The 21,319-nt window shown below is 39.0% G+C and overlaps 1 protein-coding gene across 2 annotated transcripts in view; it reads right to left on the bottom strand.

The window, feature by feature from the left end:
* The window catches only part of PPP2R2A (protein phosphatase 2 regulatory subunit Balpha), a 37,224-nt gene that overhangs the window by 3,051 nt on the left and 12,854 nt on the right, over window positions 1-21,319 (bottom strand). For both annotated transcript variants that reach the window (XM_068421336.1, XM_068421335.1), the window contains exons 3-9: window positions 8,033-8,130; window positions 4,634-4,799; window positions 3,955-4,067; window positions 3,505-3,682; window positions 2,500-2,664; window positions 1,796-1,965; window positions 883-974 (exon numbers count right to left, since the gene is read on the bottom strand). In XM_068421336.1, the coding sequence (XP_068277437.1) occupies window positions 883-974; window positions 1,796-1,965; window positions 2,500-2,664; window positions 3,505-3,682; window positions 3,955-4,067; window positions 4,634-4,799; window positions 8,033-8,130 (982 nt within the window). The remainder of the gene's footprint in view (window positions 1-882; window positions 975-1,795; window positions 1,966-2,499; window positions 2,665-3,504; window positions 3,683-3,954; window positions 4,068-4,633; window positions 4,800-8,032; window positions 8,131-21,319) is intronic.

Genomic DNA, 21,319 nt, shown 5'->3' with positions numbered 1-21,319 from the left:
TAAGATCATGCCTTATTATGCAAGCAGAAAGCAGGCATCCTTGCCCGTACCTTCTACAATCTGAAGTGCAACTAAGGCACTTTAATGCTTTTTTATAGATTTTTAGAAAAGGTATCTTTTTCCTTAACTGGACCTTTTAAGGTACACACTTTGTCATCCAAGCACGTCAATTTCAGTGTCATCATTCAATTTGTTTCTCGTGCACACACGTAGAAGTGATCTAATGAAAGCCAAATACATCAGATCTTTAGCCATGTAATTTTAGTTACACACAAGCTGCATGAATTCAGGTACTAAAATACCTAGTTTGTGATAATATCTTATAGGAGATCCTTATTCTAGATCAGCTTTTCAGTAAGCCAAATACACTTAGAAGTTTCCCTGTCCTTCCTTTGCCTCAAAAGATATTTGAACAGACAAAAAAAAAAAAACAACCACCAACAAAAAAAACCACAACCCCAAAACACCAAACCCAAACAAGATAAATGCTAGGGATAATAAACCTGGTAGATTAGGGTATCGGTAGTATTTCACCAGTTACAGTTTGCAGAAAACCATCTCTGATCCTACTGCTCTGTGCATCTCTCTAGTTTAAGTGTCTGGAACGTTTAATATTTCACTCTGGCAAAGTGACAAAACTCAATTTCTAGTAAAATTCTTCATCTCTTTCGTACACTAAGGCAATTCTCTACAATCCTATGCTACAACATCAAGGGTTAAGAGCTAATATACATATGTTAAAGTCTATTGAAATACTAAAAGATTATCCAAGCCAGTCTATTAATAAAACCAGAGGGACATTTGAGGTCATGCTTCAAGTTGCCTGTTTTAAGAATAACTTGGAAAGGTCTTAAAGTGTATACAGAGAAGAATTGAACTTGCCTGTCTGATCCATTCCAACAGCATTCAAATTTGTCAAAAATGCAATCATTCTCATACAGTGAACAAAGTTTACTTCTGAGGTATTCATGCACCTGGAAAAAAAAAAACAGTTAAACTAAATGAATATTGAACTTGCTTAGCTGTGAAATAACCTTCACAGATTCTGTTCCAAAAGTAATTCAGTACCTGACAGTGCTTACACCCTATCCACAGGAGCACACACAGCTCCCTCCTCTGACTGTATGGATAAAGAGCAAAACGAACAGATGCATGAATTAACATATTCTGCTCTACAGAGATTTCAAATGAACTCAAACAGTAGCAAGGCACTCAGGGTGGGGAAAGAGACATCTCCCAGAACTTGACAATTCTTCTCCGAGCCATTGTCATACCTTCACTACCCTTTTTAGATACCCAAGAGTATTTATCAGACTTTGCTTCTTTCTAAAAATCATGATTTGGTGACTGATCTACCTCCTATGTATGGTGAAGAGGATCCCTTCACAAATTTTCTTATAAAGGAAACACTACAGCAATTTTCAGTGCCAGCTAAAACCACCTTCTGCAAAGGAAATGTTTTACCTCCTATTTTCTCCAGGAAAGAACAGGAGAATATAAAGTCAACTGAAGACTCTATGAGAGATGTGCTATCTCATGGCTGAAGATTACCTTTCCACATTTCCATTGTGCAAGAGGGAGGCTTTTTCACACCCAAACAAGGTTTTGGGTTCTGCAATCAGCCTGCAAATAGCAAGATCCTTTAGCACATGTGTGGAACCCACAAATCTCATTGATGCTTTGCCTGGGCACAGTGATCTACAGACAAAAATTTAACTGCCACATCAAGACTATTAGTAAGACTCAAGATCCTTCAAGGTTTTGATTTCTAGCCTACATTATCTTCACCGAATACCTGGTATGTTTCCACAGGTCTAGTTTCCATATTTAAATCCCAGATCTTCACTGACAGGTAATCTCTAGTCATCATGTATCGACCACTATGGCTAAATTTGACATCAGATATGGAAGAGATGATTTCAGAGAAAAATGATCTGTTGCTAGGATCTTCTGGTTCTTCAAACACTGTATAAAAATAAGATAGGCATTTCCCGAGGTAAGTTTATGTCTCTTCCAATACAAGATACACCCAAATTAGGCTAACCTTTTCTCAATAAGCTTGCCACGTTGGGCTGCATTACATAAAATAACTTTCAACGAGAAAGCCTTATAATACAATTGCCATACTCTGAAATATTTTTTTTTATAGCAACTCAAGGTCAGCTTCTAAATAAGTGAACTACTCACTAATATTTGGAGTCTTCATTCACACATGTAAGATTTCGAGCATCAAGTACAGACCAAACAACTAGTATCTGACCTGCTGAAGTCTGCAGAAAGCCATTCCTGGTCCTATTGTCTAGACAGACTCCCTAGCTTAAGCCGCTAATAATTTTATTTGCTACTTCTACTCTGGCAAAATATGAATCTAATTTTAAGATTTATTTAGATTGTAGGTTTTAGATGTATTCGATATACTACAGAAATCCAATACAAATATACACACACACACACTTCAGTGTTTAATATATTCTTATAACGATGCAGGACAGAACTTACATTTTGAATGTCTGTCACAGAGTGCTGATGCTCTCATATCACAGAGACGAATCGTGCCTTTACTGCTGCTGTATACAAATGTATTACAACTGTTTGGGTGGAATTCTGCAGCTGTTATCACCTCTGTGAGCTCTTCCATGTTGGCAGGCTTAATATCTACAATATCTACAGCATTTTGTTAAGAAGTTTTCTCCACTTTTCACAACATATTTTTCAGCTTTAAATGTATTCAGCAATGCTTTTCAGGATTGTGGGATCCAGTCACAAACTGGATAAAAGTTAAAATTTAAGTTCCAGAATTTGTCTAGAAAGCAAGACCGTAACATTACATTCTATATCAGTTTGAAGTTCATTCTTGTAACAGCAAAAGCCTGCTTAATTTTTTGCTCCACTTCAGCAGTAATTAATTCTATACTACATATATGTCACCCAAGTTTTTTCACATAGAACTTTATTTTGCTTAAATTCTAATTACACTACTACATTACACAGAAAGCATGTGTGATTTCTGCTCAGGATCCTGCTGATTTGTCTGCAGATCTCTGCTGCCAGTAATGGGACTGAACACATATTCCTGTGGTCCCACTGCCTGCAACATTCGCAGTTGCACTTGCGAGAGGCACTGATGGTTAGGTGAGAAGGTAAAAAAGAATAAACATTGTTGAGATAAGGGTGGTACTTCTGACTTGCTTCTTACTGCAAGCCAAGAAAACGTTCACAAGATAGTTTAATGCTGCCTTCCAGAACTGCTCATCTAATTTGAAACCTTAAGCTTTTTTCTCCTTTAAAAGAGTCTGGTTTTCACCATGCAAATAACTACTTCTCCTTATATTGCTCATGCTGAGTGACCTCTCCAGAAGTAAAAGCCCTTAAAACTACTAGGGGTAAATAACCAGGATATGGAGAAACATGCTATAAAAAAGCTTTTCATGAAGGGAAATAAAATCCAACAGTTTTGTTATAACCAAACTGTTCCCATCATACAAAACAATGCAAAAAAGATACTAAAACTTCTGTCTGTAATTTCTAGGTGCCACAGGTTAATCCGCAAGTCATCTGCAGATAAGTACGTTTCATAATCGCTATTAATGGAGATGGAATTGATGTGATACGTGTGAGCGTTGGCAAATATTCTTCGTGGACTAGCTTCAACCATGAGGTCCATGGGCCTGAATACTGGCACCTGCAAAATACAAAGCAACGTAAGTTTGAGACGCAAATGTACTACAAACACAGTAGCACTCAATCACAGTCCTCCGATACACCAAGCTGATTAACATATCTCAAAATCACCTCAGAAGTAAACGTGTCTGCCAACTGGCATCACAGAAAATGTACAGTTAATAATCTGATGGAGCAGTTACTCGCTGAGACACAGGCTAATCTGTGTGCTGGGGGGGAAGGAGAGGAGAAAACACTTGAATGTGGCTAATTCACAGAGAGTGAACTACTCACCCGTAGTGTTGTAACTGTAGTAGGATCCCTATACCGTCCATCTTCTTCCTTTAAATTATAACCCTCTGGTCTTTTGTCCCTTTCACTGATTTTCCATAACTTTATTGTTTTATCTGAAATAAAACAGCCACAGTTTAAAATCAAAGCTTTAGCAAAGATAATAGTCTTCACAATTGATGCACTTGAACATGAAGCCTTCGAACAAGGTAAGACCACCTACGTGTACCAAAAAAGACAAAAATACTGCTTGGAGAAAACAAGACAAGATAAAAAGCATTAAGAAGACCTCCTCCACGGTTTGTTCTTTTCACAAAAGTTACAGCAAGTTTCAGTTAGAATCAGGATTGTTATGAATGACTAATATAAGCTCTCACCCAGTCAGTTATACACAGAGGAAGGCACTGAATGACAGCTTAGCTAAGCTCCTGTGCTATAAAGCAACCAAATCAGAAGTGACTCATATACCACCCCATGTCGTGGGACTTCTGTATCCCGGTAAGCCAGAACAGCAGTATGCTTAAACAGTGTAACTCTTGGGTAGCCACATCCCCAGAATCTTGTGTTTTAAACCAACTCACTTCCAACCTTTTGAAAGTGGAGAGGATTAGACAAAATCCTAATAGCGAATCTACTTAAGAACACGTTACTGTGCAAAATTAACTGTGAAGTCATAACTTACCATTTGTAGATAATAAAAACTGAGCAGCATTTTTCTGGGGTAACCACCTAATTTTGTTGATCTTCTCTTCAATTTCTAAACTTTTCAAGTAGTCAAACTCTGGTTCATGGCTTTGAAAGGTACTGTAAACATTGTATTCTCCTCTACTGTGAGACTGGGTTTTGTTCTAAAAAGAGAATTAAACGATCAAGATAGGTATGCAATGTACAGAATGCTTTTCAAGGCTGCAGGCAGAAGCCACAACTAGGTATTTATGCAGCACGATATACAGGCAGACTGCTAATTAGCGTAAGGATAGGTTAAGATTTCTACACTATTGTTGCCTATGCCAGACTTGCCACAAGTATCCTTTGGTATACAACTTGCCTTATTTTAACGAGCCTGTAGAACAGACGAAATGAGGATCATCTCTTTTGCAAGAACTTGATTAGAGTTTCTACTATTTTGGCTAAGAAAGCATCAGAGAAGAGACAGTTATTGCAGCAGTTTTTGATTCCTAGTTTCCAGAAACTCCCCTCAGCCACGTGAATAAAATCTCCAGCAAGTTCTCATATTAAGTCTGAGCAGCTGAACTTAAAAACCAACATTTTGCCTAAACATTCTAGGCATGATAAGTTCTTTTTTTTTTTTTTTTAATATTCAAAAGTCTTCATCATTCTCTCGTCTTTAATTATTCCACCTTAGTTTTTTAAGGAGAATATTCCCCAAGAGAACTACACAGCCACACATCTGGCAAATCTTCCCTGAGACCACCTAAACTGCTTAAGAAGCTTTTTCATCCTCATTCTAGAGATAGGGGAAAAAAAGCATAACACCTCTGCTGAATACATCTTTGACATTAAGTCACACCTGTGATTAGCCTGTTCAGGATGGAACTGTTTGGAAAACTGACACACCTCCAAACTTGCATGATTCCCCTTTTTAAAAGCTATGTCTGAGGCAGTGGCTTCCTAGCACTAGTATTGCACTGCACAGACTGAACCTTAAATTCCCTCCCATGGGTAAGGTGACAGAAAACTGGAACCGTTTCTGAAATAGTGCTCACTGTGTGTATCTGAAATTAATTCAAGCTTAATTTTGTGATATATTCCTGTTCCACCCATTTCAGGATGTTGCACCTTCAGATGCCTTTCCTGTGATACGTTCTCAACTAGGGACTTTGCTCCTTCCTTCTCTTGTGTGTCTCATGTCCATCCGTTCATTTCATCCCCTAATACCTCACTAAAACATACTTCTTGATACGATCCTTGCTAGTCCACATTTTTCACATTCCTTGCATCATCTTCTCTTGCTTCATACCCTTACATTAATAGCTGGCAGGAATTTTTACATTTTACAATAAGCTGTGGGGGAGGGAAGAGTCGACAAAATGCTTAGAAATAAAATTTGGCACTAGAATGTTGTACCACAGCTATCAATTACACTGGCTTTCCCACCCTAGAGAACAGCAGGAATTTGTTCTAAGTTTCAGTTAGACGTAATAAGTCAAGCAGGGTCACTGCCTAGAACAGGTAACTTCTAAAGTAAATCTAATATTGTGCTTTAGGAAATGCTGGTCATGATTCAGGGAACTTTCCTTCAATTCCACACTTACCATAATGATTGAGTCTCAAGTATACTTCTTGTGTATCCTAGTAAAACTCCACAGGACTAGAATAATATATAAACCCAATAATATATGAAATCCATCCTTGGGATAAAAGCAAAATTTAAACCATCAGATCGTCTCATGGCACTCAGAAAAAAAAAAAAAATCAAAACAAGAAGAGGTGTTGGCCCAAGTGCCTTATGTTAAATTCCAATTTAGGTAATTACAGGCTGCCTACATAAATTCCTCCTTCGGTTTCAATTAGATACAGTATTCATTTCCTGCCCGATACTTACGTAATGTCACTCGCTTCGCATTGCGGAAGGGCCCCCACATTCCAGCCCAGAGGTGGCAGCATTTCGGCAGTGTGTAAAGTTACACAAGCTTGTATAACTATACAGAGCGCTTGTGTTTTAGTGTATTTCTTCCTGTATGTATGGTCTGTAAAGCACTCTGGAAGGCAGTGTGATAGAAGTTCGTACATAAACCCAACCAAAATACTTAAAGAATTGTCTTTGAGATACTCTTACGTGTAAAACTTGCTTAGACAGTAGTGCACATGGCATAACTAACTACTAATGCATTAGGGAATCTAGTCCCCATTGTTCGTTACCTGAACACCAAGGAGTCGTATTATACCAAAAACAATTCTGTGCAACTTAATCTGATAACCCAGGTGGTTCTTACTATACCTAGGTTCACAGATAGTAAGGATATGAGCCACAGGTTATGCATCAAAAATAAAAGTAGTCATTTAAAGATAACTCACCTGAGAACAGGCAATTAGCTATTTAAGCTTTAAGCTACATCCTTAAAGGATGCAAGCTAAAACTCAGAGTTTAAAAAAAAACAAGCAAACAAAAGAAAACCCAACAAAGCACCACAAGAGTTTGTGCCCGAAATGACAGGAAGAGTACAGTAAGGATACTCTACATACTACGTTCATCTCAGACTCCGGCCAAAGCAGCTTAGGAAGCAGCCAGTCGGGCAGGAATGTCCCACTAGATGGCACCGGCTGGCCACAGCCGTTTACTCCTAAAGAGAGGCACTGCACTACCAGCAGGGAGCAACTTGTGCTGGGGAACTGCGGAATTGCTAAGGTTTAGGATTTTTAGAATTGAAATGGAATGAAACACTAAGGAAAAAAGTAACAGCGTGACTCCTCTAGGCAGTGAGATGACAGAAGTCCTTTTTGTACTCTCCCTGAAATAAGTTCTAACCAAGTCAACTTCTAAGTACAGCCTTAGTTAAAAATCAAGCACTCCATCTCAGCTTTCCCACCTTTAACATGGGAGTAGAGACCCTTTCCTAGCATTAGAAGGTTTGTCTGTAGAGTTCTGCAAAGACCAAAAGAACAAATATAAAATGAAAAGACACCTTTGCTGCTATGATCCTACCTGATCGATATCAGAATGGAAAAGGACATCTTAGGTCACAGTTACATACTCACTTAAGGGCAACTTTTATTTCCCTAACTACAGTGAAATCTAAAATAATAATCACAGCCAAGTAGAGTCATTGTAAAACCACCAACTTCAGCTTCCCCACGGTCTTTTTGTGTCCTACCCCCCCCTTTTTTGTTTTCACTTTAAACACTCTTTAGACCACAGCTAAAGAGTGTTTACAGAGAAATTAATTTCACAAAGTTCTCAGTAACTTCTTCACTCTTAGATTTCATTATTTCAATCACTTATTACACAGGTATGCACTTTGTGTGAAGTTTTTTATAAAAGCACGCTACTTTTATTTAAAAAGGGAATAAATAGGAACAGAGAAGAACATTAAATACACTTTAAGTATTTAGCACTCACCTCCTGCTCCTGTTGAAAGATGACAACTCTACCTCCTTTGTCTCCTGTTGCTAACAGCTCTCCAGAATGGTTAAATTCTACTGTAGAAATTATATCCGCTGCATAGGAACAAAAATAAACCCCACAAGTTAATAATTCTTCTAAATACTAGGTGGCCAAGAAAGCTATGATTGTAAGTATAAAAGAAAACGCATACTTCAATTCAGTTTAAGTATACTTGTAAAATACAGGCAGGGATTTCTTCAAAAATTTAGAAGTAATTTTTTAAAGCTGTATATTTGAAAACCAGATACTAGTTCATCACACCAGAGTTAGAAGTTCAGTGTTGCGCACTGAATTGTTTTTCAAGGTTTTTATATCATCACTTCTTAGAATTGATTTTCTCTTTTAACTGCTGCTCTAGTAACAGAAATGGATTTTCAGTATGTACTGTAACAGCAGAGAGAGACTGTCTATATACATATTCCTACCTTTATTTTCTCTGTTCTTTCTGATAGAAGATTTAGATACAATCATCACCCATATGTTCTCAAAGCCTTTTTTTTTCTTTTTAAGACTCTGTCCTTTGACAACTTAAGGACAAAATGTATTAGGGCGGAGATGTTCAGACATCAGTGTCTAAGGAATGCAAGGATGTGGAACAAAAACAGCTACAGAAAATTGGGAAATAAATTCAACAGACTGTCTCTAAAAAACTTGAATCTCTTCTGGATGAGGAAGGTTTACATTACCACAAATATTTTTATATAGAGTGCTAAAATTAAATTGTGAATATACATTGACAAAAGAAGTCATGCCTCGTATCAAACTGATCTGTTTATACAGCAAAAAGGACAAATTACGACTTAAGCTGAAGCACACCACGTTTCAAACGCACACGTGCCCCTCATACTTTCAAACAGTAGAATCAGAAGCCAAACCATTCTTCGAATACCAACTTCAAACCGCAATACAACTATATAAATCTCATTTTCTGCAGAAGAAAGTACCTAAGATTTTTACATATGCAAGTCTTCAGGCTATTTTGCTTTCCTGTCAGCCTAAACAATGTATCCACATTTTCTATTGGATGGTTTCTTCATCCTCTGTTTTAGAGTTTAAAAAGGTCTGGTACCTGCTCTACAGACTGAAAGCTACTGCTAAACAAAAGCTACTCCGTCTGAATTTAAACAGACACTATCGTGCAGCGTACCACAGAAGCTCCCTTACCATAGACAGCTAAAGGGTTCTTTCATTTTGAAGAAGTGAAACACGCAGGATTTTCCTCTTATTCATTTTAATACCAAAATAAAACTTCCATCATTCTCAGGTTGTCCCAGCCACACGGGCGGTGGCCTCTGAGGACATTAGCAAGCTGTTCCTTAATAACTGCATTACACAGCAGCTACAAGCAGGCAGCGTATCTGTCTGAAAACTGCACGATGCAAAGACAGCCCAGCCATGCAGGCCAAACTCGGCCGCAAAATCCTCACAGAGGCAGAAGATGCAGAGTCAGATTCTTGGCACAACTGAGGACATACAGCTCGGTTGTGTTTTCTATATATACAGCACCAACTGCCATATAACAAAGGATAAACACAAGATTATCCTGTCTCCACCGACCTCCCTTGCTGTGATTATCTGGCACGGCTGAAACACAAACAGGCTGAAATTTCTCCAGAACACTGTGTTAAGGACATAAATATGATGTAAGCTTGTACGCAGATAAACCAGGATCCAGATCACACATAGAAAAACCTTGATTTCAGTGCACCTATTTTTTTTCTTTTCCTGGAAGGTAACAAGTTACTTTAGCCATTCATTCACATACTTGTGAGCAAGATTATGTGTTTTATCTCACATCTGTAAGACTTAAGACTGCATACCATTCAGATGAAGATATGGCATTCAGTATGTACCATTCACAGGTGAACAGGGCATAAAGGTAACGTACATTTAATCAATCCAGTATGCAGAGAGAGTGAAGTGCAAACCAAGCAATCTAATTTTGACTATTCCAAACAATGCAACCACATTGTAATCCTCTAAATGGAAAGGAGCTTAAGGAAGTTATCAGTTAATTGAAGAAAACCAAGGTAATTCACCTCTCAATAGTGAGGAGTATACAGAATAATTACTATTTTGAAAAACATTGAGAGATTTAACACTGCAAGCTAAGCCAGTCTTAAAACAGAGAAGGCTAGACAGCAAGTTCTCAGCAGATCTAAATGTGTGCATGTATGTGGAAGGAGAACAGCAAAGAAAAATTTGCCTTAAAAAAATTTTATATATCCTTCTAAGAACAGGTGGATAAATTCATCATAGTACTTATTTGGTGAAAGTCACTTAGAAGTTTTACACGGTCAAAAGCCTTATGATTAGAACAGGCAGCAACAACAGCCAGAGAAGCCTTAAATAAGGGATAAAACCTCCATTTTCTTGGGTCTGTTGATGTAATATATATTCTATTTAACAGTAACACAAGTGTCATATAGCAGAAAGCTAACCACTTCTCTGTAGCAGTTTAGACATTCTCACTTTTTGCATTTATTTTAACTGGCAAGATCATCCAAGCTTGGTATCGGTGATGGCCAAGCTGATACAAGTCCTGCTTTGTCTATGGGCTCAACTGCATGAACCAACTTTCAGTACTAACATCCCCACACCTCCAAAAAGTCCAGCAGGCTCAGTCAGTGACACGGTACTCAAAACTCTCCAGTGCCTGATCGATGCTATGCAGAAGATCTTTTCAAGTACTTGGATCAATTTTAAATTAGAAATAAAATACATTCCTTAGCAGCAATCACCACAGAAAATTATTAGTTTTTAAACTCAAGATACATCTGATGTGCTTTCTACACTGTAATCTTGGACTGTTCCCTTTCCAAGGACAAAACAAACATGCTAAAGATATAGGCAGAAAAATGATTTCTGCTTAACTAGTCCCAAAACAAAGCTGAGATGTATATTTTATACAAAAATCAGTACTGGAGAGCAAAGCAACCAATCATACATTTTAAATCCAATAACTCACCATGAAGAATACTGCATTCCCATACCTTGGTCAAAGAAAGAGACGGACATCAAGGCACTGGTGTTGAACTGGGCAGATTTAATAGCGTGTGAGAATTGACAGGGGAAGCATTTCATCTTCCGCAGTGCACTGATTCGCTTGTGTATTTTCATCTGTATTAACACCCTCGTTGCCAAATAAAATCAATGTTATCCTTTTCTTGTCAAATGGTAACTACAATTCCCGTGATAGTTACACGTAGGGTTATTTTAGTCCTTCAGCGCTGCAACGGGCAAAAAGAGCATCTACAGAACGCGCTGCCTTCCTCTGCCTCCTCCCTTTTGTGCATGCTGTTCTTGCTACAGGCTCTAGGTGGGAGTCTTGCAAACACAGAGAGCTGCTCTCCCTGTCCAGAAGCTTGTACATGATCCCTTCTGTACGCAAAGAGCACTAGGGAGGAATACCTGAGGGAGAAGCAGATGTATAGGTACCTCTAGTGTCACCAACACCAACGTATTTTGGAAATACAACGCATGCTGTTGGTTACTGCTGAATTCATTTCAGTGCCCTCCTCTTCAAGCACCAGTATCAGAGATAAATAACCACCAAAACCTTATCTGATAACCATACCCCTCACAGGATACAGTGAGATAGCACTATCTGTTAACAGACTTCCACAAAGTTACCCACGCCTTGAGAGATCAGATTTGTCTCTCTCCTCCCCCCAAGCATCTTGAGACATCTTTGACACCAAGGTGAAGCGTGACATTTCAAGTGCTGAGATTTTAAAACACTACAGAGCAACATCAAACACACCAGTTGCAGACATCATTCTGACAAAAGCAAGAAATAGGACAGAAATGTGTATCTACATTCCTGTAGTGTACTTGCAATACCTGTACTAAGTTTCTCCCTCTTGCGTAACTCTGGACAGACAGCTCAGGGGTTACTATAGTTTTTCAAAGTACTTCTTGGCACAGATGTATACGGTTGTCCTTTAGTTCCACTTAAATATCCCTTCATGATATAAACACTGTAGAAACACTCCTGAGACCACTAACTATTTCCAAAGAATGGTTTTCAGTGATCTAAAAGCAAAAGGGGGGAAAAAAAAAAAAATAATCACCTATGCAACCTGAAGTCCATTTACTATTGTTGCACACGTACGTCACAGGGGGAAAAAGTTTTGCAGCAGATCGAGTGAAACGCTATGAATCAAACACAGAACTACTATATAACTGTATCCCTACCTCAAAGAAACAAAACACTCTACAGCCAAACCAAGCCAGTGACCCTAAAAATCCCACCAAACTGTCAAGAGAGGCTGCTGGTCCCTGAGCTATCAGCACACGCCAACAGGGCAGGGCCTGCTTTCCCGGGAGCCCTCAAAAGCTCCTGACAGTTCTCCCAGATGCAGCAGCTACAATCTAGTTTCTTGCAGCTGCTGTGAAGGTGGCTTTTTCTTCTGCACATGATCTTTATTTTTACAACCTGCTCTAAGCTTTTTATGTATTGCTTCAATGATACTTCTTCACTTTAAGTGCTCCAATAGAAATCAAACCCACCACAAATCTGGACACTTATCTTCACTAGTAAGACTAGCTTTTCCCATGGTAGACATGGAGACAGGAACCTGAAGAGCCAAAGGAATCAAAACAAGGTGTCTAGCTTTGACGGAGAACGAGACAAGGGGGGAAAGATTTATCTCAAAATTTTGATAATGGTTAAAGTAACATGTTCGCAGTTCACCACATGAAAGGGAGACATACCAGAAGCCCCCAAGCAATTCTGAACCAGTGGCATACACACACGCTGGTTAATCATCTCTCAAGAGAACAGCCACTCAACACAAACCTGTTCCCTAGTGAGCTTCCGAAGACATCAATCACAATTTCTGAATTTTTAGTCAATATTTATTACACCAACTTTGGCTATTTTGAGTAATTCACCTGCCACGTCAGGCAGGATTCACAGGGTTTGAAAAACTGAGGCCCTGGGCCAATACACTTATGAAAGATGACCAGTTCAAATGGAAATAGGCAGATTACACTGTTCAAAGATAGATGAATAAAGGAATCTGACACATCTCAAATGCCTTTTTCTCCTTTAAAGGAAAGCAATGTTTGGATAAGAAAAACCTAGTGACAGATATTAAAAAACATTTTCACACTCTGGGGGCCTCCCACACTTTTCAGTGAATGCTGGACAGGAACCACACATGCACTATCACAAATAAGGTTTCTGAAATATTAGAGAAAGGGCTGTGCTGAAGTTTTACCACTGTTAACAAGTCTACAGAATAAGGGAATAAAACAGCTTTATCAAGCCAAACAAGAAAAAAAATGCTGTAATCCAATGACTCAGTTCCAGAAGGCCCTGAAAAGCAATTCTGTATTAAATTTGTTTCCAATAATAGAATAAAAGGTATTTTATTAGTACAGAAGAGGCTATCTATTTTAATGTACCATGAACTCTATATAAACTCTGCTTATAAAACATGCTTGGTAGGCAAAACATGTCACCTACTCCACAGCAGCAAGTCAATCATGGCAGGGAACAAAGAGCGTCTTTATTTCACCAGACCTAAAAAGTTTCTGTGCAAGTTTTTGGAATCACATTGATCTGCTGCCTAAGCAGAGAGCAAGTAAATCAGTATGTTTACACAAGTGGAGCAATCTCCTGATGTTTCCAAGGACCGAACAAAGAATTGTAGTATTTAAAAAGCATTTTGGTACTTCTTCATTGTTTATACACCTCCTCAGTGGCTCAAAATACCATTTCTGGAATTTTCTGAAGGAGCAACTTAAATTTCATCCATGATGTGCAGCAGATTTCTTGCAGGTTGATAATTCTGTCTTAGGGAGTAAAAAGACAATTCACTGACCAAATGTGGAACCCACTTCCTCAGTTTGCCAGCCTTAAGTATAGAAGAAGCTATTTTGATCAAACTAAACATCAATTTCAAGGATACTTCAAAACCTGTCTGGAACAGGAAACATTATGAAACCAACTTTTAGGATTATTACTCTTGAAGCTAGATAGTAAAGTGTTAATCTCAAAGTGAACAGGAAGGCTGTTTAAATAAGATTAAGAGTGACTGTACATGTGTGTGTGCAGAGAAGAGAGCTCCCAACACAGGAAACCCCAACTATAAGCACCAGGGAAAGAATAAGAGAGCAAAATGGCAAGCGCTATTTAGTACTGCTGGTATAAAAGAAAACACCCTCTGCATTCCATCGTCATCCCTAATTTATGTATGTAGAGAGGGGGAAGGGAACACAAGGATTGTATAAAGTTACCATGACCAGTTTTACTATTGACTTCATTTCCCTTTTCTTCATTCACTTTCAAGAGAGAGTCTCTGCATTCATTCTGCCTCTCAGAAGTGACTAGGCAACAAAACCAAAGGCAGCTGGGATAAGGCATTCCTACTGTTCAATTTACTCCTCAAGAGTCATTCCAAAAGTCCTTTAAATAGATCTCTTCTTTACTAGAAGAGGGCATTAAAAATACTTTAATTCCTCAGAAATATGGGGACAGGATGAAATACACGCAACACAGGAGTAAAGAAAGGGGTTACCCTTGTCGTAAAAACTCTCCCTCCTGTGCCATGAAACACTGCAAGAGCCAGCTGGTTACTTGTTGTCTCCTAAGCACCAGTCCTGCCATACTGCTGCACACAAAGAGCACACAAAGCTCCCTCCTTAACAGGGAGGGGAGTGGAATTTGTATGATGGCCAGCTCGCTTCACATTGCTGCTGGCCCTACCAGTGTTAGAACACAAACACTCAGTTAAAGCAGCAGACAGTAATTAAGCTGGTTTTGTTGGCTTGTGCAAATCTGGGAAATCTACACAGAGGGAGAAAGATTTACAGAGTGTTCTCTAGCATCCACATTCATTCCAAGTGCTCCAGGCCCTGGGATGCAGAAAATAAAAAACATGATCATCAGGAACTCATCCTTTTCCCCATTGATTCTGAAAAGCATTCTGGTCCTGTTTGGTAAAGATGTGCTGGTGAGATTCTCCCAGTCCTATTTACATATGTATCTATGTCTAATATACACACACAGGACACCAGTCTCCAAATAGTGTAGTAGTTCACATCTGAAGTTCACTGCATAAATTACTCACCCTACGTAAAATAATTAAATCTAAACTTTGTCAAGCAGTCCTAAAAACCCATACCTTCCCTCCATTTCTTCGACTTCCCTGTTTTCCCATTTCTTTTATTCACTCTTTCTTCTTCCCTTCTCTCTCCAACTTTGCCAATCTTTGAGGAAAAGCATCGCTTTCTAGTTGAACTAGGACTTGCCTGTTCTAGAAGTTCAACTTTGGATTTGAAAGCCTGAGTGATTTACTCATTATTATTATTACTACACATCTTATTTTTAACCTTCTATTCAGTTCCCTAAAATGAAGGTTGGACCCCTCCTGATAAAAGCTTTTTCCTGTACCTTCCTAAGTTACATTAACATGACCAATGCCTACCTGCAACTCTGATTCAGTTCACAGTGGGCCGACAGGTCAGCAGGAATCTACTCTTCAATGGCAAAGCATGGCTCACGTAGCATCCTTGAGTATGCCACATCCTTCTGAGATTACTCTTTACGCTGTCAAATCTACATACTAGCAATGACAGTACACTTATCACCAGCCTTCAGAAGCAGGAGCTTGAATTCACTTTCTTTCATGGAAGCAGGAAGAATACAAGCTAAGGGAAGGAACCAGTACTGTAAGACTATTTCATAGGACGTATGCGTATTAGGACAGCTTTGAATTTACAGCTGCATTTATAACACGTTCTTAGATAGTCTAGAGATAATGCGACTGAAGTTCTAAGCTCAAAACAACGTTATTCTGTGGTTTTGCAACTTTATGCAAACAACTACTTTTGTTAAGCCTCGGGGCTTCTTAGAAAACAGAACAGTTACTCAGAAAACTTCCACTCCCTCCCACTGAAATAATACAGCGATACCAGCCTTAATCGTGTTGCCACTGGTTTTATGGAAGGGTAGCAGTTCTCCTACATAGCTTGACTAGGCTCAATGCTCAGAGAAGAATACAACTCCAGATCCATCTGCCCTATGCAACACAAACTGCTCCTGTCTGCAAAGCAATGGTGAGAAGATGGCAATAGAATTGCAGAGAAAGAACTGAAAGAGAAGTAACTCTCAAAACCCTTTACAAGTTGGAATAATAATGAATATGCAGATGAGTATTTTGCCAAGGTAATAGCAAAGCAGGGAACAGAATCACCATCTACCAAAATACAGTGCCTCTCGTGGAAAAGCAGCTCCTTACGCATTCAGAAATATTGATGTGATCTTAAGTTAACTGTGATATCGAAGCAACTCCCTCATTTAAAACACAGTTCACAGAAAGCACACTCTATGTTCAATATTACAATCTAAGCTGTATAGGGAGTAGCATACTAAACGTTTTAATTCTTGTGTTTGGTAAACAACTGCTGTGCCCTCACTGGGCAACTGCCGTTCGTGGGCCAACATTAGTAAGCTTCCAAGTCTCCATTCAGGTCAAGTTTCCACCATGAAATTTATCACGTTTCCCCCGTGGTCCATTTTCAGACCAAGGCAAGAGTCCAACGAACAAGCATGCTAAAAGAGCAGCAACTTTCACAAGTAGAAATCACTACAAGGAACACTAATCACCACCTCCGACAGACATTATCACCACCTCAAACTTCCCTGAGTGATCCTTACCACGTTTCAGTTGCATGAAGCGGTCTGGTTTTTGCTAAGCTAACAGAGTTCCTTAAGACTGAACTGAAGGTGTTACATGAGCAAATTTGCTGAGGTGGGGGGGCAGGGGAAAGGGCAAGGAACATGCTCAGGAGCAACCACATCTCCAGACAGCACAGTTGTGTTTGTAAAAGGCTACTGAGCCCACAACCAAAATGCCAATTAAGTGCATTTCTGTCTATATGTATAGCCTCCACAAGCTTACACTTACACCAGTTCCCTGAACAAGGTCGGAATCTGGCATTGCTAGAAAAGAAAGGAAATTGATTTAAACCTCAGACCACTGGCTTCCTGTCTCCATCTATAGTAGGAAACTCAAAGTCTCCAGTACACATGACTCCAAGACACCTGTGGTGGCATACAGAAAACAGAGATGACAAACAGTAGCAAGTCAAAGCGGTCTGAAAACAGATGTGTTGTACAGTAACGTGAACCCATTGGTCCATGCTTCCTACCACTTAAAATGACATAAAATTGCTTTAAAGTTTGATCTTTGTGAAAGGCGTTAAAGCATTCACATTAAAAATTAGTATGAGCTTTGGGAAAGATCTTTTACACCTTAAATTGATTTAAAACAGTGATCCACCATGGAACTGGTGAAGCAATCCTTGTACCACAATTACTGGAACCACTGGGCTATACCTGACTGTAGAGGGTTTATTTCTGCTCACCAAATCCAGCACTACATGCTATAATGCCTTTTATGCAAACTTCACTGTAAACCTACAAAATAAAAAAAAAATGGAGGGCTAGTATATGTTAGCTGAAAACAATCTTAAACTGGTGCCTTGAAACCATTTCATCTGATGAGAGAATTAAGTAGTTTTGTTTTTTTTAACCCCAAATTAGTTATTAATAAAGCACTTCAAAAATTACTGTGAAAAATCCTCTCATATTAAACTCATAACAGCAGCAGATAGAAGAATGCTCTCTCTATAAACAAATGAAAAGCTGTTTGGTTTCTGGATAGAAGTCATTAACCCTCATCACCCTGATTAATTACTTTTTATTTTTAAACCTTAAGACATTACTGCAGTTCCTTTCAGAACACACACATAGGAAACCAATAGGCAAATCCCCTTCCTCCACTAGGTGACAGAGAATAAGTTGACCCCAGCAGTATCTTTAGTTCACAAGAAGCTGCAAACCAACAGAGTAACCAGTACCTTGTCTTGCTGCTGAGCTAGACATCACCTAGTTGGGAGAACAGAGTAAGGTACAGTCGGTCTAATCGCATGCAGAGAAGCGGGAAACTACATACACCTACAACAGACCAGTCCAGATGCAGACACCACAAAAACCTCCTGCTGACTTGGCTGCCCACAGAGGCACTGCGTATGTAACTAGTAAGAGGTTAACTTAGCTCCAGCAGCAGTTGATGTAAAAACCATAATGCCCTGTGGAACTAGCGAAACCTTAGTTGTAGCCTATTGGTGCATCTTCCAAGCCCGTGGGACCTGCCTTCACCTACGTATTACTAGGACCTCTGAGGGTGTATTTTCCGCATACACCTAAGCTGATCTATTCTATGATCCTTCCTAGCCTGGAACTGAGGGGGATCGTGTGTGTGAAGCTTCTTACAGTCCTCTGCAACTCTGGCAGACTACCACTATCCAAGTAATTCAATCTGCAAGTTACTGCAAAGCAGAGACATTATCAGTTCAAGACAGAGCCATTTTTCAACTCAACACAAGCTAGATCAGCCTGAAAATACCTCAAACTCAATAATAATGGATTATTTAATATCTGACAAGAATTCCCTTGAGTCTCTAAAGGCATCCTCTGCCCTGAAACCGCAAATAGCATTGTTCTGGACTTCTACAATACCCTGCAAAAGGCAACTGAACTCAAGGTGGTCTGAAGCACCACCCGGATATTTTTAATTCAAAGTTTCTCATCTTTGCAAGAGGCCTTTTAAGTTTTAACTTGGGGAACAAAGCTGGTTAAGAAAGCAACAACTAAGACAATTCCCCTCTTTAGATCTTCACTATGTAGGTTTAGAATTTTTTCCCCTGAAGAATACCCTAAAGAATCTGTTCAAATAATGGGATTCTACCTTACTTTATTAGTATTGCAAGCATATTTAGAAATACTAATAGATACGCATGCATACATACACAGGGAACATTTTCATAGGGGAAAAAAGCAAATGATGAGCATTGAGTTTAAATCTCTTAATATACATGCTTCCCAAACTCAAGTATTCCGTAAGATATGACAGGAAGTGCTTATTTGCTTTTCCTATTCACACTAATTCAGGTCTATTGTTGGCTGAAACAAAGGTCTTTCAACCTGCATCACCCGTTCCCAGGACATTTGACACCAGTTTATTAATATCATAACCATAAGAGGAATAAGTGGCAGAAATCCAGACCCACTCCTGGTGCCCGTCTTAAGTAACCTTAGAAAGGCGGGTGAATAATCTCACAGGTTGTGGAACTACAACATTTATTCACAACTAAGAACAAGCAGTAAAGGTCACAGCTTCTCCTTGAGCCTGTTCTTTGCAGCCATCACAATACTATATAATAATAATAAAAAAAAAAGCTCAAGTCTGTCCACAAGCTTTCCTCCCTCCAACCAGCAGAATTGTTCTGCTTTTAAACAAAAAACTAATCAACTGCAAATCCAACATTTCAGCATTTTTAAGTACCAGCCAGCTGTCCAATGTGAAAGCTATCATGGGGTTCAGTTTTCTGAACATCACAAAATTCAGCTGCCGAGAGCTTCCAACCTCTGAAGCTTAAATCTCTTTTCAGGTGGGGAAAGGGGAAAAGAAGAGTGACCTTCCTACTGAGGATGTGTCACACCTAGTTTGGCATCAATCCCCTTTCAATTGCAATGAAAACTCCTCTTCATTCAAGGTTAGGATTATCAAAAAAAGATTGTGAACAGTAGTTTTGGGCCTCTGGATAACATCACCTTCAGAAGCTATGCACCCCTACATTAAGTTGCTGTCTAGCACTCCATCAGAAAGGATGTTCTTGATGTGAAATATAAACAAAAAGAACAGAAACATGAAGTAGAGAAAATATACTGCCTAAGCAACATCTGTGCTTAAAAGCCTGAATGCATTATAATTCTTAACTTATTATTCTCAACTTAACATTTTGAAAGCATCATCTACTAAACAAAAAGCCATCTGACGTTTTAGATACCTGGCCTATGTATGCTTGTGCCCCACCCCTGTCACAGCATGCATCACACAACCTGGAAAAATTAAGTGTCCCTCTTTAGATGCAAATAAAGCAGCCCAAAACTTTAGGCTTCAATCAAGTGCCACAGAATTCTGGCAACCAACAAAGTTTGTAACAGCCCAGAACAGTCATATAACCGAGCCTTCCTTGAGTGGCTGAAATACACTAAAAAAACTGAAAACAAACATGTGTTCTTTGGTGCTGCAGCAATAAAATTCTACCTTAACTTTTTTTTTTAACCCCAAGTGAAATCTTAGCTAAAATATAAGCCCAGTAGAGTATGAGGTCTATGGTTTGCTTGAAGGGGGGAAACTGGCAGTCTCAGTCTTCTGCTTCTACAGTTTATGCTATAGAGGAAGCATTTTAAGTATTACTGCAGACATAGTGATAACTTGACTAAATGACACAAGAAAGAAAAAGAGCTTCCCCCCCGCTTTGAATTTTCCTGTTTCAAACATCTGCTATCACAGGGATTGCACCGTTCAACCATAAATTATCCCTTTAAACAAAGTAACTGTACTAAGCAGTACGATATACAATCCACTCTAGTTCTATTTCCATTACAGAAACACTGTTCAGCCAGCAAAACCCAAACTGATTTATGAGTCGTCTTCGTGGACAAACACAACAGAAGGGTTAAGTTATATTTGTCTTGCGTAGAATTTAGCTGGGGAGTTACTCACCATTTCTGTCCTTCGTACAATCACAAACAGATCATACATATCTAATTACAGGGGAACAAAATTTACTCTAGTAGGAACTAACTTCATGCCCACAATTGCTTCATATAACATCTCCTCAGGTGCCTGAATGTTCTGTCACTACCACTCGCAAAACTGAAGGACATACTGAGCAATATGAGGCGAGCCGAGACAAAAAGGCTTATAAATAACGGATTTGATTATATCTGCTCTAACACAGCATTTGTCTGGCCTTAGTACTCTGGTGCATGACTTGTTCCAACATATTTTCTGCCTGGAAGTTTTTATTCTAGCAGGAACTAACTTCATGCCCTGATTTTATTAAAAAAACAAAACAAAACACAAACTTCAATACTAAAAGGAAAACATACCTGCTTCTGCTTACATTTGTTCATTTTTATTATCTTTTTTTTTAATGCTCAAGCCAGGCAATTCATGAGTCCTTGAAACAACCTGAATATTTAGTTCTGAATTCCTGCTGACAGCCCCCCCACCTCAACCTATAGAAACATTCCTCACATCCACCATAGCATCTACACTGAAGTACACACTAATAAAATAGGCTAAACAGTCCCCTCAGAAGACCTTACTTTAGATCTTTTCAGGGGCTTGTTTGTGTTCTGAAATAGTACAGGGC

This window comes from Nyctibius grandis, chromosome 33, assembly GCF_013368605.1.
Source record: "Nyctibius grandis isolate bNycGra1 chromosome 33, bNycGra1.pri, whole genome shotgun sequence".
NCBI lineage: Eukaryota > Metazoa > Chordata > Aves > Nyctibiiformes > Nyctibiidae > Nyctibius > Nyctibius grandis.
Note: the sequence above shows the minus strand (reverse complement) of the source record. Positions and strands in the feature narration are given on the sequence as shown.